Source organism: Andrena cerasifolii, chromosome 9 (genome assembly GCF_050908995.1).
Source record: "Andrena cerasifolii isolate SP2316 chromosome 9, iyAndCera1_principal, whole genome shotgun sequence".
In the NCBI taxonomy this organism is placed as follows: Eukaryota; Metazoa; Arthropoda; class Insecta; order Hymenoptera; family Andrenidae; genus Andrena; species Andrena cerasifolii.
The window spans coordinates 11,863,618-11,883,040 of record NC_135126.1 but is presented as its reverse complement, the minus strand read 5'-3'; the positions used below and the strand labels follow the sequence as shown (position 1 = coordinate 11,883,040).

The window sequence follows — 19,423 nt, the reverse complement described above, 5'->3', positions numbered from 1 at the left end:
CCGTCCTCTCTCTCGTGGATCGACAGGCGAGAACGAGAGATGGCAGACGTTGAATAACCCGGTACACGCCTCGTCTCCGGCGCAAATAAGTGTTCGCGGTCCGCAGACTGGGCTGCTCGTCGCCGCGCAAGGTGAATCGCTTTGGAGCGGCGAGCGAGAGGCAGAAGACGCTGCGGACTGGGGAGGAAAGAGGACCCAGAAGGGCTTCCTCGAGCGTGTTGTTTGAGCTGCGGGGGCGAGACAATCCGCCCACATGCTTACACGGAGCCGTTCGTCTTCTTGATACGCGTATTGTGCGCTCTCGTCCCACCCTGTATCGTCTCGGCGTCCAGGCGAAGATTAAACGCTTCGCGGAACTCGTGGTGGGCTTAATCGCAGGTAAAGGGCCTGCTTCGAGGCTCGAGGAGCTGGGAAACACCGAATCGGGATTTGCAAGGGGAACTCGTCGATAATATAAGATGCTTGCTCCAGCGACGAAAAGCAATCTGCTTGGTAACTTGAATTCTGATATTTCTGAGAGAATTTTCGAAGGATTCTAGAAGAGACTCGTAGCTGAGGGTGCTTGTATAAGGGTGGCGGGGTAATCTGCCAGGTATCTTGAATTTGATTTGTTTTCCAAAGGACTCCTTTAGGTTCGTCGATTTATTACAGAATAATTGGTTCGAGTGTTCCATATTTCCATTGTTCTTGAGTCGTGTATTGATTGATGGTGTCGAAGATATTGATTGGAAAGTGGCTGGTTCGTTTCAGGGCTAGCGGCGGTACAAGTTGCGAAGATCGGTAAGGCGATAAAGCAACTCCCTGTACCATTCGGATTCGAATCTACTGCGGAGTAGTCTGTTGCCTGTACGATCTCCTGTCGGTAAAGCTAGCTGGGAATCGTAGGTGCACTGTCGGTGGCTGGTAACGCAGGTCTAGTCGGAACCACAGACGAGGTATAGGATAGACCTATCCGACGCGCGTTACGAAAAGGAGCACGTTTCATTTTTTTTCTACACGCAGTTGTCCGTAAGAAAAAAAATGAAACGTACTACTCTTCGTAACGCGCGTCGTATCAACCAATGCATTTCTCTGTCACCGGGTTGGGGGCTTCCTAGGACCCCCTTACCATTTTAGTGTCGCATGCTACGTTGCCGGTGAAGTCTCGAAACAGATTGTAACGCTACGCGTGGTAGGAATTAGAATTCAACACGTGTAAAAACAGGTCATTCGAAACCCGCGATTTACAAATGATTCTGTCAGAGTAACAATTTATAGATCGTTTTATAAACGTATTCCATACAACGACCGAGAAAGAAGGATCGCAACGAAACAAGAACACATACACCTTTTAACCTTGCTGTCCTATTCGGGTTTATTTGACGCAAAACAAATTTATTTAACATACAAATTTATATAAACAACATTATTTGTGGAAGACCTGCTTTCATGATGTAACGTGGAAAACCTCGCCAAGGGATTGTAACATGGTATATTTCAATAAGGTGCTGAAGCAGAGAGGACTTTAAAAATTGTCAAAAACCCATCAGTTCGAGTATCTGGCTGAAATATTCCAACTTACACTTATCCTTCTACCTTAATACTGTACTCGTGTTCTGGGGTCCAGTAGGAACAATCGAACAACATTTCAAGTTATATATTTTATTCTTACATTGTACAATAGTATTGCAAGTTAAAGAAATTCTTATATCCGACTAGAATATTTGACAATCGCGGCCATCGGCTCGGTTCTCACCGATTACCAGGTCTCACCACGAGGAAGTTGCTGCGTTTTGAGACCCGTGGAGAGATAGGTGGAATCAAAGTTCCATCTATCTCTTTGTACATGAAACCCTTAGTCTACTAAACCAAAGGGATGGATGGAAACAAGTCACACGTATACAAACGCGCACACACCTTTCAGCACTTCAACACATTTCAGTGTAGTTCCTGAGTTGGACGCTGTTCATGAGCAGATGCCACTACATTCAGTCCTGAAATTATGGGTCGGTAACACAGTTTGGAATGCGATACGAACATCCATAAGGTTACAGGTCTATCCTATACCTCGTCTGTGTCGGAAGTTATTACTCGTTGGTAAAGTAAAACTTCGTGTAAACCGGATACTAGCGGTAAGAAAGCTAGATTGCACGATTAGTTGTTATTAGTCGAAAGTTAGGTAGGTCCTTTCCTCGCATTACCCACTGCAATTTATTATCCACTAGCTGACCCGTTACTGATTTTTTCTCAGGAATTATTTAAGATATTTCCAAAATAAAAAAATTCAAAAATCTAATCTAAGACGTATGTAATATATATTCAAAGTTTCATTGAATTCCCTTCAGCCGTTTAGGCGTGAAAGAAGCACAAACAGAACGTTGCATTTTTATATATAAGTAAATATGTACCCACAGAATTACAAGTAAAATTCATTAAGACCCTCGTGTTTGGTTAGAAAAATTAGTTCGTCTCTCCGTAAAGCGATGAAACTTCTGCCTCGAATTCCCAGCTTTTACATACGCAAGGACCATAAATTTATGGCTCCGACTCGTTTCCACGAAGTTACGCAATCCTGTCAGCGCCCCATCGCGAGTAATCCACATTAACGAGCTAATTAACAGCAATTAGCTACCTTCTGCGTTGCGTTAGCCAGCCCCGACTTTCTGGGTGGTATCCATTTTTCCTAGACTCGCTGGTCGACTGCCTCGGAGAATATTCTATTCCCCAATCCTCCTTTTATCTTCCTTCGCGTTCGTCTCGCTCGTTTTTAATTTCTCCCGCAGTAGCAGCCAGCCCCCTCATCCTCTGCGATGTTTCAAGGAAATTAATGCGAGCGGGCTATTAGAGCGGCGTCGTCGATCTCGTTAGCGACTCGGCCCAGGTATCCTGGGGATATTAATGGTATTAAAATCGCGCGGCGTAGCCCATTCACTCGCGGCCACGGTGTTGTTTCTGGTAGCGGGTCCGCGGACTCGCCGCTGGCTGGCATTGTATCGAAGCCAGGGGACTCGCTCACGTTCCCTTTCTCCCATTGTCCAAGAAACAACTGGCCTCCCCTTAACGCGGCAGCGACGCAGAAAAGAGCTCGCGGAGTCGCTCTGCCACGAGACCGTTATCGATCTTGGCCGTGTTATTCGCGCCACGATCGCGCCGAGGGATTTATATCCGAGATACGTGGGATCTGGAGTGTTTACCAGCGAGCTCCTCCCGATACCGTCGAATTAAATTTCACGGCAAATGCAATTTCGTTTCCACTCGACCGGCACGTCGAGTCTCCCTGTTCTAAGGCTGCGAGCCTCTAGGAAGGTGTAACTAGCTTTTCGCAAGCAGCCACGCTGTGCAGATTCTTAGCGCGTTAGCTTTCGCCGCGTACCGAGCTGAATAACGATCGTTCCGCCGTTGGAAATCGCGTACAGAGGGGGGTGTACGGTTTTCTCTAGAGCGATAAGTGCTCCAGTGGTCGGTATTCAGCCGTGCGCCAGGAAGGACCGGGTGGAGGAGGGGGCAAAAGAAAAAAGTATTTTCAGGGAGGCAGCGGCCTAGGTTTTCTGATTCGCCGGCTGAGAGGCGCACGCACTACGCCGAGGTTGACCCACATTTCGCCTAAAGCCTCGCTCTCGAGCACCATCACCTGGTTCTCCTACGTCACGTGCTGCACCAGAGCCCCCCCCCCCTACCCCCTTCCCCGGTGCATGTTGCTGCGCGCGACCGTGCAAGTGGGCAAAGAAAAAACGAAACGCAGCCTGCGTCGAGTACAGTTGTACCCCTTCGGTACACACGCGAGCCTCGCGAGGGTTTGCGAACGAAGGGAAAATGTCACGCGGGGGCTTGAACTTTTTATAGCGGTTTCTCCCGCTGCTCCTAACTCCCCCGCTTTGATCTGCGAAAGACGCTTGGGTAAACCGTATTCATCGGCAGTCTATTCGCGCTGCGACATCGGCAGCTTTCGGAGACCCAGAGATCTATCGCGCTCTCAAGGAGAGGAGACTGTGAAAAAAGTAACAGCCTTACTGACAATGTTTCTGAGAAGTTTGTAACGCGATAGTGGCTGGTCGAAGTCGCAGGGTCGATCGGCCAGCGTAATTCAATGCGCGCTCGCAGACATTTAAACCGCAACGGTTCCGTTCCAGTCGAACTCTTCTTCGCGGTACCCGGAGCCGATCCGCTGGCGTCTGATTCCTCCTCCACCCTCCTCCCTCCCCGAGTCGTAACGTACTCGTTAATTATAGTTAGCTGCTTGATCCTGACCTTCCCTCGAAACCGGTCGCGTACCGGTTACGGGCGCGGTACGCGATCCGTTTCGGTGGCCACTGCTTTCGAAACGCGGGCGCGGCCTCCTCTGAATCTTGCCGAGGATCTCACCGTAACTTTAGGTACCACTTAGAGACTGGAATAATTCCCCTCTTAATGCGGGGGAACATTAGAGGCGGCTGGCATTTTTGCGCGACGGTGATAAAAAATTCGCCAGTCAGAGGACGAGGAACGACCGTCGACTGCTGCCAGCCCCTGACGACGAATCGTCGTGAAATATAAATTCCATCCTGATTTCCACGGCTGCCCTGTCATCCGTTTCCTCGCTTGCCGGAAGAGAAGTAGATCGATTATGCATACGAGCGGAATGGAAGATATTACGGAAGCCCGCAGCGCGACCCGTCTCACGCACGCTTCCGATGTCATCGCGACTTCTTGTTCCTTCTGCTTTATCAGCCCGCTGAATTCGTAATCTTCCCCAACATTGATTCCAATCGTCGTGCCACTGCGAGAGGGAGGGGACAAATCGCGCCACAAGTTACGCAAATTGCGAGGAACTTCGTTGGGGGTACACGCGAGCGTGTACACGTTTCGCGGATCATTGTACAGCAAAAAGGTTTTCTGAGAGGAGCAAAAGATGGCTGGGTATGGAGGGGCGGTGGAATATGAGACGGGTTGAAGGGGGTGTAAAGGGAGGAAGAGGATGCATAATGGTTGACGCAAAGGGATAAATGGAGAGGTGAGAGAAAGCAAGAAGGGTTGGATAGTGTTGGACAGATGGAGATAGAAGTTTACGATGTTGAACTAGAAAGAATAGGATTCGAGAGGGGAGAGGAAAAGTAGAGGAAAGTGGAGAAAGTGTATGATTGTAATTCTCGGAGAAGGATGATCTATGAAGAAGTAAGGTTTACGCTCCACTGTCTAATCAGGGAAGACAATCCTCCCTTAAGGGAGTATTCCGGACTACCGCGCGAGTTTCATGACCATTTTTCAGAATTTTTTATGGCCAATCAAAGTAAGTGTAGTACACAAAGTTTTTCCTGAAGTCTTAATCGTCCTTTTAACTATATTTTTTTCTCTTTGATTCTGTTCTTCGTAGGCGTCTGAAACAAATGATTAATGAATCATTTTATTCAGTAAGAATATCGTTATATAAGTTGAACAGAGAAGTTCGTTTTTTTCTGGCGGACTTTTCTGTTCAACACGGCGCCATTTTGTGAAAAAATAATTTCAATGAATAATCTCGATCCAGACGATAACCATATTCCTACTGAATAAAATTTTTCATTAATCATTTGTTTCAGACGCCTACGAAGAACAGAATCAGAAAGATTAAATCTAGTTAAAAGGACGATTAAGACTTCAGGAAAAACTTCGCGTAGTACACTTACTTTGATTGCCCATAAAAAATTCTGAAAAATGGTCACGAGACTCGCGCGGTAGTCCAGAATACTCCCTTAAACGATCGAAGACTGTTTTCCGTGACCAATTAAAAAGTCAATTATCACAGATGGCACGGAGCGCGTCAATATTTCCTGCGTCCCGGCGGAAGGGCCTCGAATCGCGTGTCCCCGATAAAAAAACATGCGTTTTCACTCTTCGCGTTCGAACGATTTTCGATTAACTTTTTCTCGGGACACTAGTCCCGCTGCTCTCCGCCCGGCCACAGAAAAACAGAGGGAAAACGAGCGACGAGTGTCCGCGACGCGAGGGCCCCATCACGCCTGCGTTGGCTCGTCGTTCTTTTGCGCTTCGTCCGGCGGTTAACCGTTTCCATTCCGTCGACCTACATTTTACTCCGCCACGTTTTCGATACCTCGAACGGCGTTAGACGTTCGTCGTAGTCCAACGAGCCGGAAACGGCCCTCTGATTGCTCTAAAAGGATCCTCGTAGCCCGATAACTCTCGATCCGCTTGTTCATTGATCAGCGGCGCCCGGCTCCGCGACGAAGACGTTTCTTTCCCGTCGTTTAGTCGATATGTAAACCATCGAGCGCGCTCTAGCTGAGCGCAATGAAAAGCCTCTTTCTAGGCTGTCCACTGCAAACGGCTAATTCGATCGAGCTGCATTCGCTCGCCCCTATTACACGCCTCAGTTCCGAACTCTCGCCACGAGCCACCGACTTCGAGATCGAACATCATCCCACCGTTTCACGTTGCCCGTCGATCGAAAATCTGTCGTCGTAAATAACATCATGGCGCCTGTCTTGTAACTACGGCCAGACTGCGGTGTGGAACGGCTCCGTAAACCCGACTCAATCCGCCGAGGCACTGGTTTTTGTCTATCGACAGGTCGGACGTGCTCGAGCAACATGCCCCGTCTACTCTTCCCGATGCAACCGAACTCCGCCGTGCGCGAGCTGCTTCTGCAAGACGTTTCCAGAGTTCGGTGGAAGGAGACGTTTAGGAAGAAACGCAGAGATCTATGCGAAGGCTCGTGTGGGGAACTGATTCAGTCGCTCGCCTCAGGGAAGGTTAACGAATTCATTGGCAAATTCATTGGCAGCCGCGATTGGACTTCTACCCTCTTGGTCTTCGTCGATATTAATTTGTAGAGGAGATTGGTTTTGTCGCGAACAAATTTTCAGACCGTCCACATGGTCCAGTGAGAAAGCTCGCCGAATATTAATTGGCGTTTCGCTAATTGCTTTTAATGGGACACACCGCGCACAATCGCTTATGAAGCACGTCCGCTGGGATCTTTGATCACGTAGATGCATTATGCATCGCGCAGGGACGGAGGTCGAAGCGCAGCGATTCGTGGACAAAGACGAGTGTCTATGGACAAGGGACGAAGACGTGGCCCCAGGCGTTATTGGGAAAACCTTAAACCGCCCGCAGCTACTTAGAAATGGCTCTGCTGGTTACGAACCTTAACGCAATTAGGAGGATGCCGCGCGTCGCCCCAACGGCTTCCGATTCTTCTCGAGCTTCCACGTTGCGCGAGATGCACGGAAACCGTGGACATGCCTTCTTCTGCCGGGCAACTCTAAAGGCCACCTTGTCGCCTGATTACAAATGCAATTCTTGGTAACTGGACGTTGCACGCTCAGAAGTGCTTTCCCAACTTTTGCTTGGATACATATTCTATGAGGTATTGTAGGGGCGAGTTGTGGAAGAGAGGAGCAGGTGGGAAGATTAAGGAGTATATTGACAGGGGGTGAGGGATGGGATATACATAGGCAGATTGTAACAGAGGAGAGATATGGATGGAGATGGAGTCTGTGAAATTTTAATACGAAACTATTAAAGTATACAACCGGCGACAGAATATGCTAATACCATCTATCGTACACCAAATTCTAATACTGAATTCACGCATAAAGTCCAACAGAAATTTAGTTCCCTCGTGTCTCTGACTTGGAACGAAAATATCGGATGAAATGCTTGAAACGATGACGAAAAGGGAGGTTGTACACATCGAAATCCCGGATTTCCGCGTGGCCCGGACATCTGACAGATTACTGGTTCGCGGAGCTTCCTGGGACCAGGAGTCCTCTGAACAATGGGAACTCTGGAAAAGCCTGGAGGAGTAGTCTTCCTGGCCATTAAAACTGCCTGGCTTTGGAATTTTGCGGTACGTTTTTCGGGCATGGAAACTTTGGTCTGATCTAGCGTTCGACCACCGATCTCATTGAAGCCGTTGCGCACAGGGTAAACTCCATTTTCCCCCGTGAATTCGGCGGAGGACAGGGAACATCCCCGCCGTCCTCGGTTTCCGCATGCGGCCATGAAAACGAATAGACGGAAAATGGGGATGGAGCACAATTAACGGCGCATCGATCGGCCGCGTGGACAGCTCGGGCTTAAAATATCCGATTTATATTTTTCTGGCTGAACGCGCGGAGCTTGAATCGCGCGGCCCATTTCAGTGCTCGTCAATCGGAGGGGTAGCTTACCAGCGAAATATAATATTCCCCGCGTTCCTGCCGCGTAATGGAGAGTAACGTTTAATTAAATTGCGTCTGTGACGCGAGCGATGCTTTGACGAGCGCGCGATATGCAATCGCTCTGGGGTTCCAGCTTTTTCGCAGCGTAGGTGTGACACGTGTCGCTAAGCCTTCTACTCTGCCTCGCAATTCTGGCTCGCTCTTTGCCGTGAGTAATTAAACTTGTGAGTTTTGTGATCAAGTTACACATATATTTCTTTATTAACAATTAAGTGGTAGCTTCTCGCGTTATTCCTTTCGTCTCCTAACTCTAACGTGTCGCGTTTTAAGGATCGATTGGACCGACTCGATTGATGCAACGACATGGGAAAACGGCCCGCGCGAGCCAGCCTGGCGCGGAAAGTTATTACGTAACATTGTCAAGCGGCGGCAGCCAACATCGATCCGAAATTAATCGTGACCACGTAGCGAGGCTGGTCGCGTTAAAATCTCGAAAGCTTGCTCACCGTGAGCTTTTAAATTGCTTCCCTGTGCCGCTGCGAATTAACAGCGAGGCGCGCCCGGCACCCGCCACCGACCGAATCGAAAAAACATCCCCGTAAAGCGCGTCTCAGGCCGACCACGCACCCGCGCCGCTAACGAACCATTTACGCGCCGCGAGCAACATCTCCCGCCGACTCTCATCGCCACTTAGACCTCGCCGAAACGTCCCAGCGATCCTTAATGAGACGTCCACGAAAACGCCGCTTATATCAAGCAATCGTACGTTGAGCCTCGCTGGAACTCCTTTGAGAGGGAATTAACTCGATGATAACGCTCTTTGAGACACGATCCTGATATATAGGAAGCGCAAAGGAACGGCAAACCAGTGGCCAGAATTTCTATGCCTCCGAATTTGCGAACGTACGTACAGATGCGCGTGCGGGTCTGCGATATTGAAGAGTTAAGCTACTTGGCACGTGGTGATACTATTGGGTCAATGGGAAGTTAAGGGTCGCAGCATAGTTTCATCGTTGCTTGTCAATCTCTAATTAGTTATAATCCTCGACGCAACGCAGTCACTTTATTCGTCGCGCAACCTGTTGGCCCTCTGTTATCGCGCATTCGACTGCTAATTGGCCCGCTGGTTCCGCGCGAGCCCTGTCGCGGCAGAGTGGCAGAATCGGGAGGGAAAATTTGCATAGTTACTCAATTTCCTTGCCTGGCTATTACCTGAGATTGTCACTCAGCGTTCACTTAATCCGATTCCAGGCATTCAGGCTCCCCGGGATTAGATCTGTCGCGAAAGATCCCCTCCGCTGTAAATAGACCTTCTTCCGATACAGAGATTGCAGGTGAGTAAACACGCAGTCGGCGATCTTCGCGGGCCAATGCCGCTAGGCGGCCGTGCCCCCTGCGAGTGAAACCGGACGCGTGGCTTTTAATCGGCGATCCCTTAAAGGCTGAACGACTCGTTTTATCCTGCATGTAAATGCGAGCCGTTTGGTCGTCCCGAGTCTCCTCCGATCTTCAAAGGCTCTGAGAGCCAGAGCGGATCTATTTGCTCCAACCTCGAGCTTGTTTCCGATAGAGATCTCAGTGTTTTTTTTGTTCGGGTTTTAAAGGAAATCCGTCCTTGCGCGAGTCTGCCGTTCCTTTTCCTCTGGAGTAGCAGCCATCGCGAACAGATCGGATCCGAGGCACGTTACGCGTTCTTGCGGCGGTGTAGAGCTTCACTCTCGCTTCCCCGAGCTGCAGGTTCGTCAAGGTATCGTCGTGAGAAACCCACGGCCCGTTGACACCTCTTACTTTCCATCTACGAACCCGATATCCTTCGAATTCGAGATCCCTTTTTCATTCGCGACATCTTTTCCAACGACATGCTCGCGTTAACGCGTCGGCCATAACGCGCCACTGATCACCGCTTGATTATGCAACCTTCTTCGCCGCTCTCTTCCAGGAACCGTTCTACGCTTTGTCCGTAGTTCCCCGAGGAAGCACGCGTGTCGTCTTTTTAGTTCGTTGGCTTTAGACAAGGGCGATTGACGCCGAAGAGCGTAGCATTGAATCTGTCTCCGCGAATGTTCGACCAGAGTGGGGGCCTTTCCCTCTTTGCAACGGGTCGTTTTCACTTTCATACGGTACGAAACCGCGACGGCTTTCTTTATTTGGCCTGTACTGTATGCCAGCGAACGCGTTTTCCAGCGATTCCAGCACTGGCTCCTCGACTATTACTGCCACTGGGAGAATGAACGGTCAGCCGCGCGGGAAAAAAGTCGCGTCGATGAATTCATAATGTAAATTCCTCCTGATTTAAATTGGCGAGGCGCGATCGTTGGGAGCAGCTATCTAGGAAACGGCGTCAGACTTCGAAGCAGTCGCGCGACGCCCCGCCTCGAGTGACAATGCGTGTTGACGTTCGGATCAGAGGAAGAATCTGCATCCGAGCCGCATAGCTCGATTGGCGGGGCAGTCGCTTGGCAAAGAATAGCTTCGAAGCTCGTGTTCCGGTCCAGTAATTCTTGCAACCTATTTATTAACGTCTCGCTGTTACGCGCTACGAGGATTGCACCAGGAATGCGGCTCTCGCCAGGTCACTGGTGCATTCATGACACTGTGTACACATTTCGGAGTAAACTTCTAGCTTTCCTCGTGCAGGGAAATCGTACTTGGAACCTATAGCTTGCAGAATTCAAAGGACAGAATAGAATCGAAGCATTTAGCAGGAGCAACGTGTTAAAGCGACAGGCCGTAAAAGAGTTCAGGGTAAGAGTGACGGAAAGGCAGCTGGGCTTTGCAGTTATGTAAAACGTTTCACCGCTCCAGCGCCTAAACACGGTAATAGCCAGAGCCCGCGATTGCATGTGCATTCGCTGCATCCTCGATGCATGACGCGCATCGTACACGGATCTATCGGCTGCCACGTCTCCTCGCGTTATCTGAAATTGAATAATCGCGCGGCGTCCCCCGGTCCTTCATCTCTGACGTTCCTCCTCGGCCTCCTTCACTTTCACGACTCATCGTTCATTGCAGAGCCGAGGATCGAGCTAGGATCAGGCGGCCATTAAAAAGTGACTTTAATCGGTGAAGATTGGAGCCAGTCGCAAATTAGCAATCTCGCTGGAGCCTAATGCAATCGCATTCGATTTAATGGTCTAAGAAGCGAAGGGAGCACACGCTTCTTACGCGAAACTTTCTGTAGATTCTCCTTAAATGTACGCTACGGCGGTCGCGACGTGTGTCGGCCATCTGCAGTGTACCGCGAGGACAGGACACACCATCTTAGAGCGTTGCAGTTCGGTTTTAATAGGCTGTTGCACAAGAACCTGACTCGCGAAAAAAGGAGGAAGAGTATTACGCAAACGACACGCCGGTATTTTCGTCCTTCGATGCGAGCGAACATCGCTTTGAAAGGTGAAATCCGACGCCCGCTGGAAACAACGCTGGCTGGTTATACGGCTTTGTAGTTGGCACGTGCGGCTCGCTCCGGTCGCGGAATAATTAACGACTTTCATGCGCCGCGCAACGATCGAGCCTAGACAAATCGAGGCTGCCCTAACTTTCGCGCGAATTATGAAACGACCTGTACGCCGCTCGTAGACCAGTCTCTTCTCTCGATCTCTGCTGCCTCGCCGCGGGAGAAATCTTCTGCATTTGGACGGTCTCGCGTGCCCCGAAAGCACCTTCGATTTCGCATTCCGCGTCTGCACGCGCTCGAAGAGATCCCGGCGCGGAACGCACGCGTGTGGCCCGCGACTTGCATACGAGTGGCCTCGTAATCGCGGCGAACTCCCCAGCACCGTAACTTTCCATTCGGCACCTTGGATCCGCAACGACTCGCTTCCCCTTACGTTTCCGGTGGTGGCTTTTACGGCCACGTGTGGCGGCAGTTCGAACGAATACGAAATGCACGAGGGAATGCTACCGAAACGGCGAGCTCGGAGGAAGCGCTCGAGCGTTTCTGCTGCGCTGAGCCCGAGGAATGCGCGTGCAACCTTGGTGGCATTGGTGCGGCAAGTTTTCAGAGAGCACCGGGGAGAAGCACCAATAATTATACATCGATGAACGCACGAAGCGACGATTAATCCTCGCCTTAATTCGCGTCGACCACCGTCGTCTCCGAAGAGTGAAAAGTCGGATTCCGAGAGGAACTTTGCCGGAAAGCTCTCCTGCAAGCCCGAGTTACGAAAATCGGCGGAGTTCATGGAATTATGAAACTTTTACGGGGAACAGTTCGAAAGGAAAAGAGCAGAGCATTTTTGCCTGATATTGCTCGCCTCGCCCAGCGGAATCGCGGTAGGGGGGGTGGTGGCTGCCGTGCTGGCGCAGCGACGCATGACTTAAGAGCAGCCCATTTTCGCAACAGCGGGGCGAAAACAGCCCCTGGGATTAGAATTTTAAATGGCACCGAGGGTATCGACGATCCGTGAAAACGGGAGATTAAGATGCAGCGCCAAAGTTCCCGGCGCCCTCGGCGAAACTTCCTAATGGCTCTTTTACGAACTTGCCACGGCGCCGCGCCGATAGATCTCGCCAAGTTCACGCTTAACGCGGCTCCCTGGCGTTCCTATTTTTCGCCGGTTCTTTGGTAATTATCTTGATGGCCTTTTGTCACAGCCCCGGGTAGTTTCCCGCGGCCCATTAGCATCTTCTGCGAGGACAAATTGCCGCGAGCAAATAACGTTTGACGCCGGGCACCTTGCATCGTCGTCGATTCCAGAAGATGGTGGTGCGTGCAAGTGGTGGGTGTAGATCCTAGCTATCTGGGTTATTGGCAGCTTTCCGTAACTCCAGTATTCTAAACGACTGACCAGCGTAGGCAGCAAGTGCGATCGTTCTAGGTCAAGAGGCTGGTAACATCGAGGTGACAAGAGGAAACGTGTAGGCAGCAAGACGAGAGTGCCATTTATGGAAGGTGTAGGAAGAAGTGTTCCCTGGATCTTTCGTATTAGTTTCACGGCTTCTCCAAATTTCTTTAAGTCCTGACTGATGATCGAAGAGGACCCTTATGGCTTCAGGGATGCTTCGAAGGGGCAGACGCCAATGCTAGCGTCCGTACGGCAAGGTGTGTCGTCCGCCACAAAAGCCAAGATGCCATCGTCGGTGGCCGTTCGCAGGTGGATGCTGGTTCTAATACCAGAGACGCTTTGCATCGCGTGCGGCATTGCAAGGCCAGCCAGCCGCAAGAAATCGACGTCAGGAATACCAGCCTCGCAACTCGGAGGCGTATAAATCGCGTCGACGCGAAATGACGTCGGCCTGAGACAAATCTCTTGCGTAACGGCGCGCTATCGGTGTGCACCGTCGGCTTCCTCGCCGAGAAGCCAGCTAGTTTCTTCCAGGAAGAACCTCCTTTTAAAGGGCGGGCTGTTTCGGGAAAGTAGAAATGTTTCTATCCCGTCGCAGCAGCGTGAAATCCCGCTGACGTAAATGGGCGTGTTTTACTGTGTCGGAAAGGAATTTCTTCTCGCCGAATTAGACAGGTGACGTTAATTGTTTCCCTTGCGGCGGAGAGGAGAATCGAATCTCGTTTAACTGATTAATGACGCAGAGAGAACAGAGACAGGGTAATCCGGTCGCTGAGGATTCAACCGGGATTTCTTCCTGTCTCTAATTTTTCTGTTAAAATAATATGGTAATTACAAAGTAGAGGATTGTGGACGCGAGATGTGATAGAGGAGATAGTGGGCAACTCACGGGACGTCCATTAAGCCTCCTTATCTCAGTCGTGAAGTAGCTACCTCTTAGTCATTGAAACGCGTTTCTCCACAGTCTCCACCCCGTCATTTCCCATCTTCCTTTTGCCTCGCGCAGAAAGTCTGTCGCAAAGGGGGTGTCTCCTGTCACCTACTCTCGCGGCCGACTTCCTTCGCGTGTTTTCCCTCGTTTGCGAGCCCGTCCCTTGGTAGAACCACTCGCCAAAGATCGTCCGCGTCACAGTGAAAATCGCCTGCAGGTTCGACCGACTGAATGAAAAAAAAGGGGGTCAGCTCCTCTCTCCCCCCTTTCGAAGTGGCTGCTTTCAGCGATCAAAGAGTCGCCCAGCGAGCTTCTTAAGTTCGCCTTTGTACGCGGTTTTTCGCCGAGCCCTTCCATTTCAGGCGATGCCACTTTTTGCGCGCCGCGTTCGCGTACGCCGCCGCCTCGTTTCATGGTCATTATCATCGCGGAGCACCGCCGGCATCGCCACCACGACAGCGTCGTCTACGCCGGTCTACGGTGCGTCGAGTGCATAAAATGCGCTTCGTAACGCGCCTCGCTCTCTCCGCAATCGCGTTCTGCGCGCCTTTTTTCCGAGCCCGGCACGTAGCTCGAGAGCGTCCTCGAGCCTCGTTTTTAATCCGACGATTCGCCGTTGATACTCGCTGCGCTCTCCCCTGCCGTAATTATCCTCAATTACCAAGTCATTTGTTGCGACGGTTCTCCCTTTTTTTCCGTCTTCCACGCGAAATACGAACGAGGAGGAGATGCGGCTGGGCGGTTGGATTAGGTTTCGTGGAAGCAATCGACGCCGAGCCACACCCATTCGCCATCGTTTAAGCTGTTTTACGCTGGTTGTCGCTAATCTCGATATCAATAGTATTCCATTTATGTTCTGCGCGACGAAGTTAGGCATCGTCGTTAAGCGTCGGGGGCATCGCTGGCCGCGTTTCGAGACGTTCCCATGGAGCATTATTTACAGTCGACCCGAGTTCATGGATGATTTCAGATTTCCACGCATCGGCGCTTTCTATTCGCGATAACTCGACTAGCAGGCATCGTGGACGGTCCCGTTTCGTGGCTAGATTATCGCCAGGGCCACGAGAAATGACGACCAACCCCGGAAATTGCTTGGTAATCTTCGTGGAATTAGAAGACATAGAATAATCGATCCGTGGACGTCGGTGTGGGAGCCGGTCGTCGGCTTGTCCATCGCCATGGAGTTTACAAATTGCGTTCTTGGCCCGAGGGGGCGAGACGAGGCCATTTGACACGAAAAAAATCCCTCGCTTCCGTTCTTGTTTATGGGGTCAGCCTGCGACCGGGGCGATGGTTACTTACGGGCGATTCGCGCTTTACGGATGATTTACGTTGTTCACGGACGAGTGCGTTCCTGTGTGGGACGTGATTACAAAGAGATATCGCTCTGATAGCACGATGCGATGCTAGATCATCCGTGGTCAAAGGCTGGCAGCGATCGCAGCTTCCAAACTCAGCTTAATTGCCCCTTAATTGCAATACTGCTCGGCGAAGATGTCGTCGAATGCCCGCGACGATCGTGCAACTGGCCTACCCCGGCTTCCTGTTTATCCCCGTTACCTGTGCACGCTTCATATACTTCTTCTCATCGTTCTGGACAAAGGGCGCGTAGCCCAGCAAAGCTAACAACTGGAGCTTGCGACTTGGATGACCCAGATGAAAGATAAGGCAAAGTTCATCCGTAAGGGAATCGTCTTCCATTCCCCGGGCTGCCCTTTCAGTCGCGAGCGCTCGAACATTGACTTAGCAAAATCACGCGATTACTGCGACTAAGCTCGCGCGTCTGTTTAATTAACCAGGGCGGAGGCATCGATCTGGCGACACAACAAATTGCCAGTTCTACGCGACGATGGAAGATGGGATCTCTTCTCATTATTGGGACGACCAGCCCAGCACTCCTTGCCTCGCCTTCTTAAATCAAGCTGCACGCAATTCCACGCTGCTTCGACAGCGACAGGCGTCTTTGCGGCTTCGATCTGCGCGGTGTTTAACCAACCGAGGAGACGCGCAACGGGTTCAAAGGATAAAACGCGGCAACCCAGTTATTTCCCCTTCGGCGGTATTTCGCGGACCGTTTCGTTCCCTCGATTCCTCGTGAATGAAAGAGTGACGTTACCTTTAAAGGCCGTTTTCGTCTTTCCGCACGGCTGCCCTGTACGCGGTAAAAAGTGAGCGTCGTCGTTCCACGCGAATCTGGCAGGACTCTTTTCTAGCTGTTCGGGGCGCGAACGACCGGAGAACCGCAGCGAGCGGAATTCCACGTGGCTAAACGAGTCGTTATCGTTATCGCGGCAACGACAACGAGCGCCACGCGATCCTGGAAAACGCTCCAATGTCGCCGGTCGGCGAGATAATTTGAATATCGAGGCGAGGCACGCACGCTCGCGTCACCTGTTTTTATCCAGCCGCGAGGATAGAGGCGTGTAAAACGAGGCGCTAAGATCACGGATCGAGGAGGATCAAGCGGAGAATATCGACGGTCGAGTTCGGTCTATTTTTAACAAAGGGAATGCAAGGCCTCCTGTAAATTTCAATGTTACTCGCGTTTAGATGGCTAATCCATGACGCAAGTGCTGCGAGTGTTTATACGCGGGGGTTTGAATAAATCACGTAGCGGAGTGGAACATTTGTTTCTTTTATTCATTGCTGAAATCTGTCTAGCTTCACGTTTTTAAGCGGACGTGATCGATGCGGTGCCGCTTCAGAGGGAACAAATTGAACTCTTAGAGCGTAATCACGTAATTGATATGGGAGAAACAGGAAGATGAAGTATTATAAGTATAAGTGCAGGTAGTAAAGCAGACGGTCCCGCGGTTTAGTGGACCGGAACACTGTCCGTTTGCTGGACGCTCGCTGCAGCTATTAATCTATTCGAGACCTGTACAATCTTGCAACTCTAATTGTAGCACGAGATTGAGGATAAATACAGAGGAAAAGTAGCATCTGTCCATCCTGAGATCCCAGAGGGTCTCAGTGACGCTGTGTCTGACTCAGGACGGATTATCTACTAGCTTCAGAAGCCAGATCGTTCCTTCACTCCTGCACGCGCTCATTTGGTATATAAATTACGTTCAATGAAGCCTTCTGGATCCTAATAACCCACGCAGATCTCAGTCTCAAATATAAGATAAATATACGATAAATATATCACCAGCAGAAATGCGTTATCGAAAGGTTTCGGTGAATACTGGCGCACAGTAGAGGAAAGGCTGGCACATAGGGCTGACTAGAACGTACTCAATCTACTGGCACAGTCTGCTACGAATAATCCGTAACAACCGCAGCGTTTAGATTCGTCGCAATGCAGCGTAACTCATCGTCTATGCATTGACGTTTGAAAGTTCGATATGAAAATTATCATTCTTTGACGAACGCTGCCCTCGTGCAGATAAACTGGCACGCAGTCCCGCGATACGGAGACAAGAGACGAGCGCACCTGTCCCCACTCCGTCCCAGGTAGAGACGACAGACGGGAGTGCGAGACACGGCGCGTTGCCGAAGGTGTACGTATCCAACGAGTGTCCGTCGAATCAGACCGACAGAGAAGTGGGAGAAGCCCGAGGAAGGAGCAAGAAAGACTTTGCCAGCGAGGAGGGACCTGTGGCTTCTCGAGCAAGTCACACGGTCGTGCATGTTCCACCGAGTAGTCTGCTCGCCGTCGCAATTCCGTCTGGGAATCGATGCTTTCTCGCTAATCGTTCTCGTCCGAACGCGAGCTCCATAAACAAAGAGTTCGTCGTCGTAGTTCAGTGTTCGCGTCGCCCCCCTCGCGCTACGATCGACCTCCCGAATCCGCGACCATTGCGCCCGGGAAATTCGAAATCGAGCCGCGTTAGAAGTGCCCGGTTCAGCGTGCAACTGTGGACTGTGCGTTTTGTGTCTGTGTTTATGTCTGTGTGCCCGTAGGAATATCGAAGCAAAGTGTCTGGTCACGGTGCGTCGCGTGCTCGCGCGGCCACCGATGTTTCCCCTGGGGAAAAGCTTGCCGACGGAATTTCTAAATCGCTCGAGGAGAAAGGTACTTTCTACGGGGCGACGATGGTGTCGATTTTCCGAGCGGACGCGGGCTGCGAGCGCGGATAGGCGGATCGATATCGTTGGGCCCGGTGCTCCGCCGTCGTACGCGCGGCTGCACGCGACCTTTAGCTGCACATCGAAAGCGGGCTATCAGCCGCTAAACAGCCGATTAAATTTACATGGTGACGCAACGCGCGCTCGTGACCGTCGTCGACGGCCTATGAAGAAGCCAGTTACGACCTCGCGTACGTCCCGGTGAAAAGAGGCGTCCGTTCGCTCGATCACGCCTCGATATTCACAGTCGACCACTGTTTGCACTCCATCGGATCCAAGAGCCGTTCCAAGAAATCAATTGAATCTGACCCATGCCGAGCAAGAGGAGCAAAAGAGGAAAGTGTGACTTCGTTCGTTGTATATCGATCGTTCTCCGACAGAGATCAGGTCGCTTCGCGTCCGTCGAAGCGCGCCACGCATCTCTGAAGCGACGAGAGCACGATTTCGAAGTCGTGAACCATGAGAAACATTAATACTTGTTGGAGCCTTGGATCGGATGTGGGTAACCGATGACCAGCGTGTCGGTACTGGTGAACCTCCGTTGATATGGGAGCGGACGATATGAACAGGGAGATACCGAGCAGCACCCTCGCGACTCTCAGGGGGATCCTGGTGAGCTCGCTGTCGAGGGAGAACCTGGGGCCGCACGACCTGCCCGCCCAAGAAAACGGGAGGCATCGACCTCTCCGCAAGGTGCACTTCCACGAAGGTACATTTAGAAGTTACGTCCTGCGACCGTCGGTGATCATTTAAATATAAACGGAGGAAGCGACACGCGCCCATCGGCACGCGCTGCACACTTTGCGACGCAATCCCCCGAGGAGAAATAGCCTCTGGAAATCCAGGGAGAAGCGAGTTGTTGAAAGGGAGAACGTTTCAGACCGTTCTGACGCGGGTCTCGATCGTTCGGCCGCTACCGATTTCTCAAAATTGCGGAGAGCGTACGCGGGACCACGGTGTTCGGGGGCTCTTGCGCGCCAGAGTTTCGCGTAATTTGTTAACGCGGTTAGGGAACGTGGGGGATAATCGTATTGTAGAGAATCGAAGACACGCGCGGGCGATTTGCGAGGTTGGTCGAGCCTCGGAGCTCGCGAAGGTTGCCCCGGCGTCGAATTCGCTGGTTATTCCACTCACGGAGCGGTGTTATGCTTATGAGCGGAGGATGACGATCGAACCTTCTACGCGGCGTTAACGATCGACTTGGCTTCGTGGCGTGAACTCGAAGCCCGGACAAAGCCGGCGGGGGCTGCGAGCTTCTTCGTTAGCTAGCCGGATAAAATATTCCGTGTAATTCTGTTTGGCGGGTCCGCTGGATGTTCTCAATTGAAGACGTCGCTCCAGCGACCGCGCGTTTCCCTAGAAAGGAGATGGATATACACCATTAAGCCGGGCTTTTGCTCGTTCCACGAGAGAGCCAGCCAGTCTCGGGCCCTAAGCCTGGCTTAGGACACGCCCACGATCAGTATTCCTTTCGGTATTCCCCGGTGGAATCGAAGCTGCGAGGATCGCGCCTC

General features: G+C 51.3%; 1 protein-coding gene across 22 annotated transcripts in view; it reads left to right on the top strand.

The window, feature by feature from the left end:
- Nucleotides 1-19,423, top strand: part of LOC143373266 (uncharacterized) — a 157,358-nt gene that overhangs the window by 70,934 nt on the left and 67,001 nt on the right. For 4 of the 22 annotated variants that reach the window (XM_076820354.1, XM_076820348.1, XM_076820340.1 and 1 more), the window contains exon 1: nucleotides 18,103-18,618. The exons of the other annotated variants lie outside the window; for them this stretch is intronic. In XM_076820354.1, coding sequence (XP_076676469.1) covers nucleotides 18,456-18,618 — 163 coding nt within the window. In that variant the 5' untranslated portion in view covers nucleotides 18,103-18,455. Of the gene's footprint in view, nucleotides 1-18,102; nucleotides 18,619-19,423 lie in introns of those variants that run through there. 22 annotated transcript variants of the gene reach the window in all.